The sequence below is a fragment of the Engystomops pustulosus genome, chromosome 9, assembly GCF_040894005.1.
Source record: "Engystomops pustulosus chromosome 9, aEngPut4.maternal, whole genome shotgun sequence".
Classification (NCBI taxonomy): Eukaryota; Metazoa; Chordata; class Amphibia; order Anura; family Leptodactylidae; genus Engystomops; species Engystomops pustulosus.
The window spans coordinates 9602770-9623356 of NC_092419.1; the positions used below are offsets into that span (position 1 = coordinate 9602770).

Sequence of the window (20587 nt, forward strand, 5' to 3'; positions counted from 1 at the left end):
GAAACTGTATACTTTATAATTGTAACCCCAGAGAAAATTTTTTAGTCTCTGTGACAATTGGATTTTAAAAATGTTGGATTGTCCTAAAAACCCGGATTAACAATAAAGCTTCATTACAGACGCCTGTGATAACTGTTACAGATGATTATTGTAGCCTAGGACTAAAGTACAGTAAATTACCAATATCCAGAGGTCTGTTTGTAACTAGGGGTTGTCTGTAAGTCGGGTGTTCTTAAGTAGGGGACCGCCTGTAGGTCACAGAAATGTAATACGATGGAGTCTAAAAGATGAGACTCTTATCTTTAATGTGACACAAGGCATATTTCCGGGTGCTACAGAACAGAAGATGGGGGGGTGGGCTTCTGAAGTGACACTCCCCCTGCAACCCCATAGGTCAGTGCTGTTTTTGGAAGTCACCACAACCAAATATTCTTTATAAAATTGAGTTTATTAAACAGACAGTTGACGTGTGTTGATCACATTCGGGAAATAGGAGGTTTTCCTCTCGGGAGATTCTTCCGTCTACCCAGGGCCGGATCAAGGGTGGTGGGGGCCCCTGGGCACAAACTGGTGGGGGCCCTTCCAACAATGTTTTAGGAAGTATCTAGCCAGCCCCTGTGGTATACAGCCTGCCAGCCTCTATATATAGCCTTTCAGCTCCTGTAGTATATAACTTGCCAGCCTTAGTCAGAAACTGGTGGGGGCCCCTTTAAAAGTGAAAGTGGTGGGGGCCCCGGGGCTCGAGCCCTGGGAGCCCCTCCGTTAATCCGGCCCTGCGTCTACCGTAAATAGGATGTGGAATGAATAAACTTGGAAATCGATTTGTCCGATATTGGAACAAAACACCTTCACAAGATCAATGAATTCAACAAACTGGCCCATAGTGGTCTAAAAGCCTCAAACACAAGTTAAACGTCATACAACATGGAGGACGATGTACGGGCTACACACGAGGGTCGTAACGTAATGACGGTGGAGAACGTCCATGGACAGTCATGTCACAGCAAGCAGAGGTCGTGTTAGGTGAAAGTAGGTCACGACATCCTTACTTTGGGGTCGAATGTACACAATAGACAATGTTTAAAAGGCAAATCCCCCAAAATCAAAGCCATTGAAATCCTGGTCCATGCCTTCAAAATCCACATCGTATTGGCAGCCGTCTACGTCGGTGGACGGGTGGTAGCCCAGCTCTCGGAAATCTGGTGGAGCGGTGTCCATAGAACGAGCACCATGACTTGAGGTCACCATGTATCCCAGAGTTGGACCCGCGGCAGCTCCTCCCATTAGTACACACGCGGTTTTCACCCCACAATGTAACTGAGACCCATGGCGCAGGCAGTGGGGGGGACACTTATCCTTGCCATGAGCTGCTTTACCTAAAAAAGAAAGAAATATCAAAAATTATTCCTGATATCTAATACATAGTAAATTTGATGATAATTGCCACTCGTATCCAGTAAGAACATCGGCTGAAGATCATTGGAGAGTGAATTTATTCTATAACTATATAACAACTGCAGATAGAAGGCGAGAGTACTAGGGGATGATATCTGAGGGAAACTAGGACCTAGAGGTGGAAACAAGCGTTGCATCTTTCTGAGACACCTCCCATCACTAAAACAGAGAGTGTAGTGAACCATGAGGGCACATTTACGGAGAGGGTTTCACGACTTTTTTCAATTTGCGCTGCATTTAACAGGGGTTTTTGGTGCAAGCAATCAGATTTTGGCAACTTTAATGCGACACAAATCAGGGGGCGTGGTCGTCGGACAACTTGACTGATTCAGGCTGAGCGCAGGATTTAAAATTCAAATTGGGGGTCATTTACTAAGGGGCCGATTCGCGCTTTCCCGACGTGTTACCCGAATATTTCCGATTTCCGCCGATTGTACCTGAATTGCCCCGGGATTTTGGCGCACGCGATCGGATTGTGGCGCATCGGCATTGCACGCGACGGAAATCGGGGGGCGTGGCCAAACAAAAACCCAACATATTCGGAAAACCGACGCATTTAATAACCGAAAATGTGTCGCTTGGGAAGCGCTTACCTTCACCTGTTCCAGCTCGGTGTATTCCGGCCACCTGGTGGACGGCGGAGGAACTACTTTCATAAATCCCCCAATGTGTCACAAGACAACGCACTTACATGCACCAGGAAGAAGAAGGTGAACTCCGGGGACCTGAGCGGGGAAGTGACACATGCAGGATATTGGGTGCACGATCTTAGTGACTCCCCGCACAGCGCATTATACACGGACAATGCACTTACATGCACCAGGAAGAAGAAGGTGAACTCCGGGGACCTGAGCGGGGAAGCAACACATGCAGGATATTGGGTGCAGGATCTTAGTGACTCCCCGCACAGCGCATTATACACGGACAATGCACTTACATGCACCAGGAAGAAGAAGGTGAACTCCGGGGACCTGAGCGGGGAAGCGACACATGCAGGATATCGGGCGCACGATCTTAGTGAATCGCGACACAGGACATTATACACGGACAATGCACTTTCGGTGAACTCCGTTGGATGGGTAAATGTGCCCCCATGTATAACGTATAACGCCATCACTCACCTTCTTTTCCGTGAGCCCTCTCCTTGGTTTGATTGGAAATATCGCTCCAGCAGCATTTCCGGATCGGGGATCTATTGTGAAGTCGGCAACTGTTTGGGGAGAGTGGAGGCTGTGACAAGCTCTGAAGGAGGCAGAGAAAAGTATGGGTTATATATAGACATATTTTATAAACTTCTAGTTGTACCTAAAACCCTCTAACCTGCCCAAAAAGAGATCCATGTTCTCTTCTTCTTCTGCTGGGTATTATATTCATTACAGCAATCGTTGATGTTGTAATGTCCTCTTCCTGTTGTTATTGGGGACAGGAAGTTGCACTTGGAGGCAGCCATTTTGAACTTATTGCGCAATGTGACCCCGTGTGTGCAAGTAATAACTAAGCCTTCATAATAATTCACTCCCTTATCTTATTAAAATGTCCCCCAATGTTACTGTTCCCACAGCCAGTAAGTTTCTATTGGTATCTAGAAGTTGTCTACCCTCTGTCAATATTAATTTAGTTTCCTGTGATCACTTGGTCTACAACCCCCCATGTGAGTCTATTTTTAAAAAAATACAGAATATAGTCCTCGTCAGACCTTGTTCTCAAGGCACTGACAGTGATTGTTCTATGGCTCCTTTCGTATGAAACCTTACCATTGAAATGACCTTCCATACATCCTCCATTAAAGGGAACCCGTCACCCTGACACCTCATTTTTACTGAAGACAGGTTATAGAAGCCCCTCACACCTGCAGTGCACATCTGTCTTTCTGCCTTTTATAAGCATTTGCAATACAATATAATTGTGTGTTATAACTTACCCTGCACCCTGACAAAATCCTGGGGTAGTCCCAGGGGTTGGGTTATGGTTTGGATGCATTTCAAAAAAACATGTGACTTCTCTGTACTGGAGACTCCTCAGCTCTCAGCCCCCACCTTTGTGCTCCTGTACAGCTCCTCCCCCACTGATGTCATCTCACCAGGCTTTGACCTCTGTGAATGAGCAGGAGGAGGAGCTGTACAGGAGCACAAAGGTGGGGTCTGAGAGCTAAGGAGTGAGTAACACAGACAAGTCACATGTTGTTTTTTGAAATGCATCCAAACCAAAGCTCAACCCCTGTGACTACCCCAGGGTTTTGTCAGGATGCAAGGTAAGTTATAACACACAATTATATTGTAATGCAAATGCTTAGAAAAGTAGAGAGGCAGATGTGCACTGCAGGTGTGAGGGGCTTCTGCAACCTGTCTTTAGTGAAAATGAGGTCCCTGGTGACAGGTTCCCTACAAGACCCACTGCTTCTATGACTGAACACCTCTATACGCTAGAGATATGGTAGACATATGGACCTCTATGGAACTATATCAATATAAATTTGTTATGTGGGTGGGTCGGTGAAAGTGGGGGTCAAAAACTTAGACCACCTGATCTGTCCCTTCCTGCTAACTGTGTCCACTCTAGTCATTTGCCAGTAACTGTGTGTCGTTCCCTCCTTACACCAGAAAGAAAACACGAAAGAAGACTACACAAACACAGAAATACGGTCACAGCAGAGATATCTACTCAATACAGAAATCACAGAACAGGAGAGTAGTCTGCACAAGAGCCAAATTAGAAATGTGAGAAATACAGAAGAAAAGTCTTTCTCACAACTTGGGTAAAGCAAAAACTATAACCAGCAGCGAACTGGTGACTCCGAGGTGGAGTCAGTCATTAGGATTAGCCGTTGTAAGTCAGGACCATGTTCAGACACACAAAAACAATAAAATGAAGGAACAAAATGATTGTCGTATCAGTTATATATCACGACCAAGGACGATGCCGACACAGATGTTACACTACAACTTGGTTTTACTGACCTCTTTTACTTTCCGGAGAATGTTAATCCATTTGCTACAAGAGAGAAGCAAATTATATACAAAAAAAACAAATGTTTTTTGATCAGTTTCGAAACACAAAAACTAACACTAATTACTCATATAGTCTAAGCCCACATAAACAGGCTGGATGACAAAATCACTGGGTCGCCGCTCCACCCATCCTCTACATTGACAAGAGACTCATAAATCCCAGTGGGCCTTGAAAAATGGTTTTAATGTGTTTGTCTATTTCAGTAGTACAGTATTTTTCGGACTATAAGGCGCACCGGAGTATAAGGTGCACCATCAATAAATGCCTGCTAAAACGTCTAGGTTCATATTTAAGGTGCACCGGATTATAAGGATGAATGACCAGCAGGTGGCAGCCCTGTGCACAGTTCAAGGCAGCTGTTGTCTGTAAGTGCGGTTCATATATAAGGCGCACCTTTGATTTCCGAGAAAATCAAAGGTTTTTTTGTGCGCATTATAGTCCAAAAAATATGGTACTTTTCAGATGACCCCTGGTCTATGACATGGGCTGGTATGGTGGGCAGATAATGGGGCACATTTACTTACTTGGTCCAGTCGCGATCCCGCGGCGCATTGACTGACGCTGATTCGGGTCTGCCGGGATCCGTGTGCCCAATATCCACCAGGTGTCGCTGCTGCGCCGAGGTCCGCCGGAGTTCACCTTCTTCTTCCTGGTGCTTGATCTTGTGACACAAATTCTTTTTTAAATTACGCGTTTTTTCCAAATCCGACAGATTGTCCGACGGCCACGCCCCCTCATTTCTGTCATGTGAAAGCCGCCAACTGATGCGCCAAAATCTGATCGCGGGCGCCAAATTTCCGGGGCAATTCGGTGCAAATCGGAAATCAGCGGGAAACCCGACGAAAGTGCGTCTGACGGACCCTTAGTAAATGAGCCCCACTGTGTTTGTCTATTTCAGATTATAAGGCGCACCATCAATAAATGCCTGCTAAACCGTCTAGGTTCATATATATAAGGCGCACCGGATTACAAGGATGAATGACCAGCAGGTGGCAGACCTGTGCACAGTTCTAGGCAGCTGTTGTCTGTAAGTACGGTTCATATATAAGGCGCACCGGATTATAAGGATGAATGACCAGCAGGGGGCAGACCTGTGCACAGTACAAGGCAGCTGTTGTCTGTAAGTACGGTTCATATATAAGGCGCACCGGATTATAAGGCGCACCTGATTATAAGGATGAGTGACCAGCAGGTGGCAGACCTGTGCACAGTACAAGGCAGCTGCTGTCTGTAAGTACAGTTCATATATAACTGGACTATAAGGCGCACTTTTGATTTCTGAGAAATTCAAAGGATTTTTTGTGCGCCTTATAGTCTAAAAAATACAGTACTTTTCTGATGACCCCTGCTCTATGACGTGGGCTGGTGTGGTGGGCAGACGCTATGTACATACCTGCACTCCTGTGAATCCGGGGCCAGAAGCAGAAGGGTCCTTCCATCACACAAGGTCAGACCTAAGCAGCTGCTTCTCTGGATGCCAATGGGCAGTTTGGGCAGGTCCTCCAGCTCGTTCCCCTCGAGTATCGCTTGGCAACGAGTAAGAAGTTGAATTTCTAGATCAGCTGAAGACTCTTGGTCCCTGGACAGGAGAAGGCGACCTTCCTGCGTGAGCTGCAGGTATCGCTCCTTCCACTGCTTGAACAGAAACCCTCCTAAAGGTAAGAAGAAAAGACGAAAACCTTCATGCAACCTGAGTCACGTTTGGAGGAAAAGTTTTTAGATATTTTTGGGAAGTTCTATGTAATGTGTAATAGGCAGCAGTGGATTAGAATATGGGCGGTTTGGGCTGCAGCCCAGGGCCCAAGCCTTCTAGGGGGCCCTGGGCCACCAAAACCACCCAACAAATACTCAGAAGGTCCTTCACCCATGAAATCCTCATAGATCTGTTCCTGCTCCTTTACACAGAAGCCATTTCATAGCCATTCAAGGTCCTCAAAAGGTCCTGAAACTGCAGAAGGGACGAGTCCTCCGTTCCACATCTGATTCTAGTCCCAGATGTAGGAAGTGACTCCAGACTTGTAGGGGCCATAATATTCATACACCCCCGGGCCCAGGGCTTAATCCACCCCTGGTAATAGGGGCAGTAGAAATACAAGTGCATTTGTTAGGTGTCACCTGCAGGGGGCGCACACCAGAACTTTTCTGTGCCTGAAAGTGCACAATATCTGAAACAGAGACGAGCGAGTTGATGGGTGCGCCTTAAAATACATCGAGCAGCATCATGCAGAGACCTTCTCTATAAGCTACAGATACAATAAGGTCTATATCCAGGGGAGGGAGGCGCACTATGGGGCTCATGTGTCATAGTTTTTCAGCTGCCACTTTTTCAAGTTTCCAGAAGTTGTCTACGTAATCATTACAATGTATCTTCAGTTTTTCCCTTTTTGCTGAGTCGCCTGTTTAGTCTCAGTTTTGTGACTTTTTGTGGTGTGCGACTTTTTAGTCCCAAATAGTAACTCCCAAAAGTATGTGCATGCTCTGTTTTGGGACTTAATGGGGCTCATTTAGCTCAGATGTAGCAGGCTGACAGTGTGTTATAGCTCAGATGTAGCAGGGCTGACAGTGTGTTATAGCTCAGAGGTAGCAGAGCTGACAGTGTGTTATAGCTCAGATGTAGCAGAGCTGACAGTGTGTTATAGCTCAGATGTAGCAGGGCTGACAGTGTGTTATAGCTCAGAGGTAGCAGAGCTGACAGTGTGTTATAGCTCAGATGTAGCAGGGCTGACAGTGTGTTATAGCTCAGATGTAGCAGAGCTGACAGTGTGTTATAGCTCAGAGGTAGCAGAGCTGACAGTGTGTTATAGCTCAGATGTAGCAGAGCTGACAGTGTGTTATAGCTCAGATGTAGCAGGGCTGACAGTGTGTTATAGCTCAGATGTAGCAGGGCTGACAGTGTGTTATAGCTCAGATGTAGCAGGGCTGACAGTGTGTTATAGCTCAGATGTAGCAGAGCTGACAGTGTGTTATAGCTCAGAGGTAGCAGGGCTGACAGTGTGTTATAGCTCAGATGTAGCAGGGCTGACAGTGTGTTATAGCTCAGATGTAGCAGAGCTGACAGTGTGTTATAGCTCAGAGGTAGCAGAGCTGACAGTGTGTTATAGCTCAGATGTAGCAGGGCTGACAGTGTGTTATAGCTCAGAGGTAGCAGAGCTGACAGTGTGTTATAGCTCAGAGGTAGCAGAGCTGACAGTGTGTTATAGCTCAGAGGTAGCAGGGCTGACAGTGTGTTATAGCTCAGATGTAGCAGAGCTGACAGTGTGTTATAGCTCAGAGGTAGCAGAGCTGACAGTGTGTTATAGCTCAGATGTAGCAGAGCTGACAGTGTGTTATAGCTCAGAGGTAGCAGAGCTGACAGTGTGTTATAGCTCAGATGTAGCAGGCTGACAGTGTGTTATAGCTCAGATGTAGCAGAGCTGACAGTGTGTTATAGCTCAGATGTAGCAGGGCTGACAGTGTATTATAGCTCAGATGTAGCAGAGCTGACAGTGTGTTATAGCTCAGATGTAGCAGGGCTGACAGTGTGTTATAGCTCAGATGTAGCAGGGCTGACAGTGTGTTATAGCTCAGAGGTAGCAGAGCTGACAGTGTGTTATAGCTCAGATGTAGCAGGCTGACAGTGTGTTATAGCTCAGATGTAGCAGGGCTGACAGTGTGTTATGGCTCAGATGTAGTAGAGCTGACAGTGTGTTATAGCTCAGATGTAGCAGAGCTGACAGTGTGTTATAGCTCAGATGTAGCAGGGCTGACAGTGTGTTATGGCTCAGATGTAGCAGAGCTGACAGTGTGTTATAGCTCAGATGTAGCAGGGCTGACAGTGTGTTATGGCTCAGATGTAGCAGAGCTGACAGTGTGTTATAGCTCAGGTGTAGTAGAGCTGACAGTGTGTTATGGCTCAGATGTAGAAGAGCTGACAGTGTGTTATAGCTCAGATGTAGCAGAGCTGACAGTGTGTTATAGCTCAGATGTAGCAGTGCTGACAGTGTGTTGTAGCTCAGATGTAGCAGGGCTGACAGTGTGTTATAGCTCAGATGTAGCAGAGCTGACAGTGTGTTATGGCTCAGATGTAGCAGTGCTGACAGTGCGTTATAGCTCCGATGTAGCAGAGCTGACAGTGTGTTATAGCTCAGATGTAGCAGAGCTGACAGTGTGTTATAGCTCAGATGTAGCAGGCTGACAGTGTGTTATAGCTCAGATGTAGCAGGCTGACAGTGTGTTATAGCTCAGATGTAGCAGGGCTGACAGTGTGTTATAGCTCAGATGTAGCAGAGCTGACAGTGTGTTATAGCTCAGATGTAGCAGAGCTGACAGTGTGTTATAGCTCAGATGTAGCAGGGCTGACAGTGTGTTATAGCTCAGAGGTAGCAGAGCTGACAGTGTGTTATAGCTCAGATGTAGCAGGCTGACAGTGTGTTATAGCTCAGAGGTAGCAGGGCTGACAGTGTGTTATGGCTCAGATGTAGTAGAGCTGACAGTGTGTTATAGCTCAGATGTAGCAGAGCCGACAGTGTGTTATAGCTCAGATGTAGCAGGGCTGACAGTGTGTTATGGCTCAGATGTAGCAGGGCTGACAGTGTGTTATAGCTCAGGTGTAGTAGAGCTGACAGTGTGTTATGGCTCAGATGTAGAAGAGCTGACAGTGTGTTATAGCTCAGATGTAGCAGAGCTGACAGTGTGTTATAGCTCAGATGTAGCAGTGCTGACAGTGTGTTGTAGCTCAGATGTAGCAGGGCTGACAGTGTGTTATAGCTCAGATGTAGCAGAGCTGACAGTGTGTTTTGGCTCAGATGTAGCAGTGCTGACAGTGCGTTATAGCTCCGATGTAGCAGAGCTGACAGTGTGTTATAGCTCAGATGTAGCAGAGCTGACAGTGTGTTATAGCTCAGATGTAGCAGAGCTGACAGTGTGTTGTAGCTCAGATGTAGCAGAGCTGACAGTGTGTTGTAGCTCAGATGTAGCAGAGATGACAGTGTGTTATAGCTCAGATGTAGCAGTGCTGACAGTGTGTTATAGCTCAGATGTAGCAGTGCTGACAGTGTGTTATAGCTCAGATGTAGCAGAGCTGACAGTGTGTTATAGCTCAGATGTAGCAGTGCTGACAGTGTGTTATGGCTCAGATGTAGCAGAGCTGACAGTGTGTTATGGCTCAGATGTAGAAGAGCTGACAGTGTGTTAAGCCCCTTCTACACTGGCGTTTTTCACGCGCGAGTTCTGCGCGTGCATTTGACGCGCAGAACTTGCATTGCACTCTGTCCCATTGTATTCAATGGCTCTTTCTCCATTAGCGTTGTTTTTGACGCGCGTGCTTGCGTTCGTTTGCACGCGCGTCAAAATCGCAGCATGCTCTTTTTTTGCGAGTCACGCGCAATTTTCACGCCCCATTCAAGTCTATGGAGATGCATCAAGAACGCATTGCACTCGCAATCATTGCAAGTGCAATGCGAGTGCAATGCGTTTTAAACGTAAGGGTTGCTAGGTGACCAGAATAAGAGTATTTCCCCTGCTCGCGAACGATCATTTAATTAAAAAAACACAGTGAAGAACAGTGAAGAATAGAATAAAACCAGTGAACACAGTGACCACAGGATCATTTAAGAGAAAAACACAGTGCAGAACACAGTGCAGAATAGATTACAGATGTTCGGCACATCTGCTTACTTGTCGGGAGATACGCGCGGAACGGTGCGAACAAAATAGCATGTGAAGAACAATATATATGTGTGTGAAGAACAAATTGCAGATGTTTAAATACATCTGCAATGTGTTCTTCACACATATATATTGTTCTTCACATGCTATTTTGGGCGCACCGTTCCGCGCGTATCTCCCGACAAGTAAGCAGATGTGCCGAACATCTGTAATCTATTCTGCACTGTGTTCTGCACTGTGTTTTTCTCTTAAATGATCCTGTGGTCACTGTGTTCACTGTTTTTATTCTATTCCTCACTGTTCTTCACATCTGCTAACTTGTCGGGAGATAATATACGCGCGGAACAGTGAAGAATAGATCGCCGATGTTTGCAACTTATCAGAAGACATTATTTTTTAATTAAATAACACATTTTAATCCCAAACCATGGTCCCTTTGAAAAATGCTCGATTCTCCCATTGACTCGCGCGTGAAAAATGCGCCGAAAACGCAAAAAAAACGCTAACAACACGCGCGTGAAAAACGCAAAAACGCTAATTACTCCAAGGAAAAATGGAACAAAAACGCAGCCAAAAACGTCAGTTTTTCACGCATTGCACCCTGACGTGAAACGCAACGCTAGTGTGGAAGAGGCCTTATGGTTCAGATGTAGCAGAGCTGACAGTGTGTTATGGCTCAGATGTAGCAGGGCTGACAGTGTGTTATGGCTTAAATGCAGCAGAGCTGACAGTGTGTTGTAGCTCAGATGTAGCAGAGCTGACAGTGTGTTATGGCTCAGATGTAGCAGAGCTGACAGTGTGTTATAGCTCAGATGTAGCAGGGCTGACAGTGTGTTATAGCTCAGATGTAGCAGAGCTGACAGTGTGTTAAAGCTCAGATGTAGCAGAGCTGACAGTGTGTTATAGCTCACATGTAGCAAAGCTGACAGTGTGTTAAAGCTCAGATGTAGTAGAGCTGACAGTGTGTTATAGCTCAGATGTAGCAGGGCTGACAGTGTGTTATAGCTCAGATGTAGCAGAGCTGACAGTGTGTTATAGCTCAGATGTAGCAGAGCTGACAGTGTGTTAAAGCTCAGATGTAGTAGAGCTGACAGTGTGTTATAGCTCAGATGTAGTAGAGCTGACAGTGTGTTATGGCTCAGATGTAGCAGAGCTGACAGTGTGTTATGGCTCAGATGTAGCAGGGCTGACAGTGTGTTGTAGCTCAGATGTAGCAGAGCTGACAGTGTGTTGTAGCTCAGATGTAGCAAAGCTGACAGTGTGTTATAGCTCACATGTAGCAGAGCTGACAGTGTCTTATGGCTCAGATGTAGCAGAGCTGACAGTGTGTTATGGCTCACATGTAGCAGAGCTGACAGTGTGTTAAAGCTCAGATGTAGTAGAGCTGACAGTGTATTATAGCTCAGATGTAGCAGGGCTGACAGTGTGTTATAGCTCAGGTGTAGTAGAGCTGACAGTGTGTTATAGCTCAGATGTAGCAGAGCTGACAGTGTGTTATAGCTCAGATGTAGCAGAGCTGACAGTGTGTTAAAGCTCAGATGTAGTAGAGCTGACAGTGTATTATAGCTCAGATGTAGCAGGGCTGACAGTGTGTTATAGATCAGGTGTAGTAGAGCTGACAGTGTGTTATAGCTCAGATGTAGCAGAGCTGACAGTGTGTTATAGCTCAGATGTATCAGAGCTGACAGTGTGTTAAAGCTCAGATGTAGTAGAGCTGACAGTGTATTATAGCTCAGATGTAGCAGAGCTGACAGTGTGTTATAGCTCAGATGTAGCAGAGCTGACAGTGTGTTAAAGCTCAGATGTAGTAGAGCTGACAGTGTGTTATAGCTCAGATGTAGCAGGGCTGACAGTGTGTTGTAGCTCAGATGTAGCAGAGCTGACAGTGTGTTGTAGCTCAGATGTAGCAGGGCTGACAGTGTGTTATAGCTCACATGTAGCAGAGCTGACAGTGTTTTATGGCTCAGATGTAGCAGAGCTGACAGTGTCTTATGATTTAGATGTAGCAGAGCTGACAGTGTGTTATAGCTCGCATGTAGCAGAGCTGACAGTGTGTTATAGCTCAGATGTAGCAGGCTGACAGTGTGTTATGGCTCAGATGTAGCAGGGCTGACAGTGTGTTATAGCTCCGTTGTAGCAGAGCTGACAGTGTGTTATGGCTCAGATGTAGCAGAGCTGACAGTGTGTTATGGCTCAGATGTAGCAGGACGGACAGTGTGTTATAGCTCCGATGTAGCAGGGCTGACAGTGTGTTATAGCTCAGATGTAGCAGAGCTGACAGTGTGTTGTATCTCAGATGTAGCAGAGCTGACAGTGTGTTATAGCTCAGATGTAGCAGAGCTGACAGTGTGTTGCAGGTCAGCTGTAGCAGGGCTGACAGTGTGTTATAGCTCAGATGTAGCAGAGCTGACAGTGTGTTATAGCTCAGATGTAGCAGTGCTGACAGTGTGTTGTAGCTCAGATGTAGCAGAGCTGCCAGTGTGTTTTAGCTCAGATGTAGCAGAGCTGCCAGTGTGTTATAGCTCAGATGTAGCAGAGCTGCCAGTGTGTTATAGCTCAGATGTAGCAGAGCTGCCAGTGTGTTATAGCTCAGATGTAGCAGAGCTGCCAGTGTGTTATAGCTCAGATGTAGCAGGGCTGCCAGTGTGTTATAGCTCAGATGTAGCAGTGCTGACAGTGTGTTATGGCTCAGCTGTAGCAGAGCTCACAGTGTGTTATAGCTCAGATGTAGCAGGACTGACAGTGTGTTATAGCTCAGATGTAGCAGAGCTGCCAGTGTGTTATAGCTCATATGTAGCAGGGCTGGCAGTGTGTTATAGCTCAGATGTAGCAGGGCTGACAGTGTGTTATAGCTCAGGTGTAGCAGAGCTGACAGTGTGTTAAAGCTCAGATGTAGTAGAGCTGACAGTGTATTATAGCTCAGATGTAGCAGGGCTGACAGTGTGTTATAGCTCAGGTGTAGTAGAGCTGACAGTGTGTTATAGCTCAGATGTAGCAGAGCTGACAGTGTGTTATAGCTCAGATGTAGCAGAGCTGACAGTGTGTTATAGCTCAGATGTAGCAGAGCTGACAGTGTGTTATAGCTCAGATGTAGCAGAGCTGACAGTGTGTTATAGCTCAGATGTAGCAGAGCTGACAGTGTGTTAAAGCTCAGATGTAGCAGAGCTGACAGTGTGTTATAGCTCAGATGTAGCAGGGCTGACAGTGTGTTTTAGCTCAGGTGTAGTAGAGCTGACAGTGTGTTATAGCTCAGATGTAGCAGAGCTGACAGTGTGTTATAGCTCAGATGTAGCAGTGCTGACAGTGTGTTGTAGCTCAGATGTAGCAGGGCTGACAGTGTGTTATAGCTCAGATGTAGCAGTGCTGACAGTGTGTTATGGCTCAGATGTAGCAGAGCTGACAGTGTGTTATGGCTCAGATGTAGCAGAACTGACAGTGTGTTATAGCTCAGATGTAGCAGAGCTGACAGTGTGTTGTAGCTCAGATGTAGCAGGGCTGACAGTGTGTTATAGCTCAGATGTAGCAGAGCTGACAGTGTGTTATAGCTCAGATGTAGCAGAGCTGACAGTGTGTTATGGCTCAGATGTAGCAGTGCTGACAGTGTGTTATAGCTCAGATGTAGCAGAGCTGACAGTGTGTTATGGCTCAGATGTAGCAGAGCTGACAGTGTGTTATAGCTCAGATGTAGCAGGGCTGACAGTGTGTTGTAGCTCAGATGTAGCAGAGCTGACAGTTTGTTGCAGCTCAGATGTAGCAGGGCTGACAGTGTGTTATAGCTCACATGTAGCAGAGCTGACAGTGTGTTAAAGCTCAGATGTAGTAGAGCTGACAGTGTATTATAGCTCAGATGTAGCAGGGCTGACAGTGTGTTATAGCTCAGATGTAGCAGAGCTGACAGTGTGTTATAGCTCAGATGTAGCAGAGCTGACAGTGTGTTATAGCTCACATGTAGCAGAGCTGACAGTGTGTTAAAGCTCAGATGTAGCAGAGCTGACAGTGTGTTAAAGCTCAGATGTAGCAGAGCTGACAGTGTGTTATAGCTCAGATGTAGCAGGGCTGACAGTGTGTTATAGCTCAGGTGTAGTAGAGCTGACAGTGTGTTATAGCTCAGATGTAGCAGAGCTGACAGTGTGTTATAGCTCACATGTAGCAGAGCTGACAGTGTGTTAAAGCTCAGATGTAGCAGAGCTGACAGTGTGTTAAAGCTCAGATGTAGCAGAGCTGACAGTGTGTTATAGCTCAGATGTAGCAGGGCTGACAGTGTGTTATAGCTCAGATGTAGCAGAGCTGACAGTGTATTATAGCTCAGATGTAGCAGGGCTGACAGTGTGTTGTAGCTCTCTGCCCCTCTCATTGTCCTCTCCCTTTGCGGACCATCTTGTTTGTGCGGCTGAATTTGCAGACACATCTGTCGGCCGCTGCATCTTTCTCATATTAAATCCCGGCCTTCGGATGCGCTCGGAGGATTACACAACATTCCCGGAGCTCAGGAGCAGTCCCTATGGATTAAAACGCAATTATATCCGTAGCAGTGATCTAATCCTATACAGGACACATCATATACCCGGGCACTGAGCAAAGGCAGAACCGGATTATATGCCCTGCGCACCCCGTGGGACTGATTGTCATGTACCATATGACCCGAGTTCTGGATCCGCTCACTGTAACCTCAAAGACATATGTGCACAGCTGATGAGACCAGTGATCCACTGCAGCTGTATGTGCTGATGAGACCAGTGATCCGCTGCAGCTGGATGTGCTGATGAGACCAGTGATCCGCTGCAGCTGGATGTGCTGATGAGACCAGTGATCCACTGCAGCTGGATGTGCTGATGAGACCAGTGATCCGCTGCAGCTGGATGTGCTGATGAGACCAGTGATCCGCTGCAGCTGGATGTGCTGATGAGACCAGTGATCCGCTGCAGCTGTATGTGCGGATAAGACCAGTGATCCGCTGCACCTGTATAAGCTGATGAGACCAGTGATCCGCTGCACCTGGATGTGCTGATGAGACCAGTGATCCGCTGCAACTGGATGTGCTGATGAGACCAGTGATCCACTGCAGCTGGATGTGCTGATGAGACCAGTGATCCGCTGCAGCTGGATGTGCTGATGAGACCAGTGATTCGCTGCACCTGTATGTGCTGATGAGACCAGTGATCCGCTGCAGATGGATGTGCTGATGAGACCAGTGATCCGCTGCACCTGTATGTGCTGATGAGACCAGTGATCCGCTGCAGCTGGATGTGCTGATGAGACCAGTGATTCGCTGCAGCTGTATGTGCTGATGAGACCAGTGATTCGCTGCACCTGTATGTGCTGATGAGACCAGTGATCCGCTGCAGATGGATGTGCTGATGAGACCAGTGATCCGCTGCACCTGTATGTGCTGATGAGACCAGTGATCCGCTGCAGCTGGATGTGCTGATGAGACCAGTGATCCACTGCAGCTGGATGTGCTGATGAGACCAGTGTTCCACTGCAGCTGGATGTGCTGATGAGACCAGTGATACGCTGCAGCTGGATGTGCTGATGAGACCAGTGATCCGCTGCAGCTGGATGTGCTGATGAGACCAGTGATCCGCTGCAACTGGATGTGCTGATGAGACCAGTGATCCGCTGCAGCTGAATGTGCGGATGAGACCAGTGATCCGCTGCCGCTGTATGTGCTGAGCACAGCGCCATCACTTCCCTTATAATAGCCATTGGTGTATATAGATGAAACATGTATACGTGACTGCTGAGGACAGCGCAGGACTGACCGGTAATGGACATTATCACTTCTGCTGTAATAGAATTCCTTAAAGATTCCGAAACGCGTTGTGTAACCGACACACCAATAAAATCCTTTTGTGAAAGTTTTTCCGGATTCCTGTGACTACCAGTGTGCGCCGCAGCGACAACCACCCTATTACCCAATGCACTGGATCCGGACCGGTGATGGGCAGCGCAAGTTGGTACCATTTTCAAGCTTCCTTCTAGTGTTGTGCCTGGTATTTGCAGAACTCCCACCATCCCACCTAAATCTACTACTCTATGAGCGCTCTCTGGTCTTTCCTTGTTCGCCTTTTCTATACACCCTGATGTTAGGTGTGAGGAGACTTCACGTCCTGCTTTGTGGCGCCGCCTGAGGCAAGAGGTTGAAATCACCTCATGGTTGGAGCACTACTCTACCTACCTTAGATCTACCATCTATCTCATCTCTCTATCGATCTATCCACCTACTATTTATCCAGGTTGCATTTTATATCATCATTGAAACTGTTAACTCTTAGAGCAGGGGTAGGGAACCTATGGCTCGGGAGCCAGATATGGCTCTTTTGTTGGCTGCATCTGGCTCTCAGACAGATCTTTAATAAATAGTGATGGCTGCTGATCACTGGACACAGGCAGCGACGTTACCGCTGCCTATGTCCTTTGTACGACCCCGGGGCCATCGTCTAAGCCTGGTTCAAACCGAAGAATTTGGGAGCGATGAGGCGCTGCATGCAGAGAGTGCTGGTAAGTGAATATTTTTTATTTTTTTTTGCTGTGACTACCTATCTAATGGGGCTACCAATATACTGTGAGGCATGTGCTGTGGCTACCTATTTACTTGGGGGCATTTGCTGTGGCTACCTATTTACTGGGAGTATGTGCTGTAGCTACTTTTCTACTAGAGGTATGTACTGGGACTACCTATCTACTGGGAGGCATGTGGTGGGTGTCAGGATTTGGAGTAGTGAACCCCCTTGACCACCGCGGTCAATGAAGTAAGCAGACACCTGGGACTGGAATCTAAGTGGCACTCGGTTTTCATCAGAGCCTGCCGTAAAGCAGAATGGTACCACCAGGTCGTTCCACAGGCGCGGCTTATCCACGGTGGCAGCCAAGGTCGAGGTACAAGATCACTATGCAGTCTCGTGGTCAGGAACAGGCAGGAGGTCAAGGCAGGCGGCAATGATGCAAGGTCGGGGATGGAGCAAGAGGTCAGGGCTAGCAGTGAAGGAGCAGAATCAGGAACAGGTCCGGGGTCACAACATTAAGATCCAGCGGGGAAGAACCCGGGAAGTGGGCAGCACCAATCAGCGGCGCTGGCCCTTTAAATCCGTGAGTGCCATCTGGAGCGCGCTGGCCAGCCGGGACAGGAGCCGGAAAGTGGTGAGTTGAGTGAGCTCAGAAAGGGGCGCCGCCAAGGAGAGGGGCACGTGTATGCCTGCGATCCGAGACGTAGATCGCTGGGACTACCTATCTATTGGGGGGCATGTGCATATGGTACGGCTCTTATGGAATAACATTTTAAAATATGTGGTGTTCATGGCTCTGTCAGCCAAAAAGGTTCCTGACCCCTGTATTAGAGGATCCTATTTGTGCAGAGTCCAGGGGACACATATAATATATAACACGTCTATGATGAGTCCGTCTCTATACATTACACCACATGTATATATGTTACTACACACAGACTCCCCGTGACACCACAACTCCTATCATGCCCTGATAGTGGCCCTATGTATAGAGAGTGGACTCCGCTCGCAGCCTATTTCCAGGGATTCGGCTGCACAATCCCCGTCCCTCCAGATGTTCCGGTTACATAACATCTGCTGCAGGAATCCACCTCTCCCCGTTCTCTATGAAAGGACCCACCATAGTGTTTGCTCCTTCCATCGCCCCCATCGTTGGCTTAGGACCCCACTCACCATATTTCTTGAGGTAGCCTTGGTGTATGGGGGACGAGTCCATCTCCGATCAGATCTTCCATGAGAGACAGAGCGAGACAGATGGAGAGGGGGCAGCGCAGGAGGCGGCAATGTGACTGATCTCTTAATCCCACTCGTGTCCTATCAGAGAGTCCACATCGCTCCCACCTCCCTGGAGAGTCACAACTATACAGACTTCTATGTATTCACCCCCAAACATGCTCTGGTCACCCCGCGCATGCACCACTTAGAGGGAGAACGAGTCTTCTCATGGACATCAATCACCACTGGAGGGTGTACTAATAATTATCTAATATACAGTAGGGGAAGACAAAAGGAGTAAAAGCCAGAATATTACTGGTTCCATCCAGCTAATGCCCCCCACTTATACACCTTAGAAAGCTGCTGACCCAGGGCTTGTACAGAAACTTTCTGAACAGAAAGTTTAGATATGTATCCATATCTGTGTAGTAAGCTTGTTTCTGTTGCCGGATCTGTACAGTTAGATATGGATACATAACTAAACTTCCTGTACAGATACGGCAACAGAAACAAGCTTACTACATAAATATGGATACATAACTAAACTTCCTGTACAGATACGGCAACAGAAACAAGCTTACTACATAGATATGGATACATAACTAAACTTCCTGTACAGATACGGCAACAGAAACAAGCTTACTACATAAATATGGATACATAACTAAACTTCCTGTACAGATACAGCAACAGAAACAAGCTTACTACATAGATATGGATGCATAACTAAACTTCCTGTACAGATACGGCAACAGAAACAAGCTTACTACATAGATATGGATACATAACTAAACTTCCTGTACAGATACAGAAACAGAAACAAGCTTACTACATAGATATGGATACATAACTAAACTTCCTGTACAGATACAGAAACAGAAACAAGCTTACTACATAGATATGGATACATAACTAAACTTCCTGTACAGATACGGCAACAGAAACAAACTTACTACATAGATATGGATACATAACTAAACTTCCTGTACAGATACGGCAACAGAAACAAGCTTACTACATAGATATGGATACATAAATAAACTTCCTGTACAGATACAGCAACAGAAACAAGCTTACTACATAGATATGGATACATAACTAAACTTCCTGTACAGATACGGCAACAGAAACAAACTTACTACATAGATATGGATACATAACTAAACTTCCTGTACAGATACGGCAACAGAAACAAGCTTACTACATAGATATGGATACATAACTAAACTTCCTGTACAGATACAGAAACAGAAAGAAGCTTACTACATAGATATGGATACATAACTAAACTTCCTGTACAGATACAGCAACAGAAACAAGCTTACTACATAGATATGGATGCATAACTAAACTTCCTGTACAGATACGGCAACAGAAACAAGCTTACTACATAGATATGGATGCATAACTAAACTTCCTGTACAGATACAGAAACAAGCTTACTACATAGATATGGATACATAACTAAACTTCCTGTACAGATACAGAAACAGAAAGAAGCTTACTACATAGATATGGATACATAACTAAACTTCCTGTACAGATACGGCAACAGAAACAAACTTACTACATAGATATGGATACATAACTAAACTTCCTGTACAGATACGGCAACAGAAACAAGCTTACTACATAGATATGGATACATAACTAAACTTCCTGTACAGATACAGCAACAGAAACAAGCTTACTACATAGTTATGGATGCATAACTAAACTTCCTGTACAGATACGGCAACAGAAACAAGCTTACTACATAGATATGGATACATAACTAAACTTCCTGTACAGATACAGAAACAGAAACAAGCTTACTACATAGATATGGATACATAACTAAACTTCCTGTACAGATACAGAAACAGAAACAAGCTTACTACATAGATATGGATACATAACTAAACTTCCTGTACAGATACGGCAACAGAAACAAACTTACTACATAGATATGGATACATAACTAAACTTCCTGTACAGATACGGCAACAGAAACAAGCTTACTACATAGATATGGATACATAAATAAACTTCCTGTACAGATACAGCAACAGAAACAAGCTTACTACATAGATATGGATACATAACTAAACTTCCTGTACAGATACGGCAACAGAAACAAACTTACTACATAGATATGGATACATAACTAAACTTCCTGTACAGATACGGCAACAGAAACAAGCTTACTACATAGATATGGATACATAACTAAACTTCCTGTACAGATACAGAAACAGAAAGAAGCTTACTACATAGATATGGATACATAACTAAACTTCCTGTACAGATACAGCAACAGAAACAAGCTTACTACATAGATATGGATGCATAACTAAACTTCCTGTACAGATACGGCAACAGAAACAAGCTTACTACATAGATATGGATGCATAACTAAACTTCCTGTACAGATACAGAAACAAGCTTACTACATAGATATGGATACATAACTAAACTTCCTGTACAGATACAGAAACAGAAAGAAGCTTACTACATAGATATGGATACATAACTAAACTTCCTGTACAGATACGGCAACAGAAACAAACTTACTACATAGATATGGATACATAACTAAACTTCCTGTACAGATACGGCAACAGAAACAAGCTTACTACATAGATATGGATACATAACTAAACTTCCTGTACAGATACAGCAACAGAAACAAGCTTACTACATAGATATGGATACATAACTAAACTTCCTGTACAGATACAGAAACAGAAAGAAGCTTACTACATAGATATGGATAC

General features: G+C 45.8%; 1 protein-coding gene across 1 annotated transcript; it reads right to left on the minus strand.

Moving 5' to 3' along the window:
* Window positions 1-1080: 1080 nt before the first annotated feature.
* On the minus strand, window positions 1081-17926 carry LOC140076887 (uncharacterized). Its single transcript, XM_072123670.1, has 5 exons — window positions 17790-17926; window positions 5858-6116; window positions 4413-4446; window positions 2577-2697; window positions 1081-1376 (listed from the first exon to the last, which is right to left on the minus strand). Exons 1-5 carry the CDS (start codon window positions 17830-17832, stop codon window positions 1081-1083), a joined length of 753 nt encoding a protein of 250 aa, XP_071979771.1. The 5' UTR covers window positions 17833-17926.
* Between the last annotated feature and the right edge of the window lie 2661 nt (window positions 17927-20587).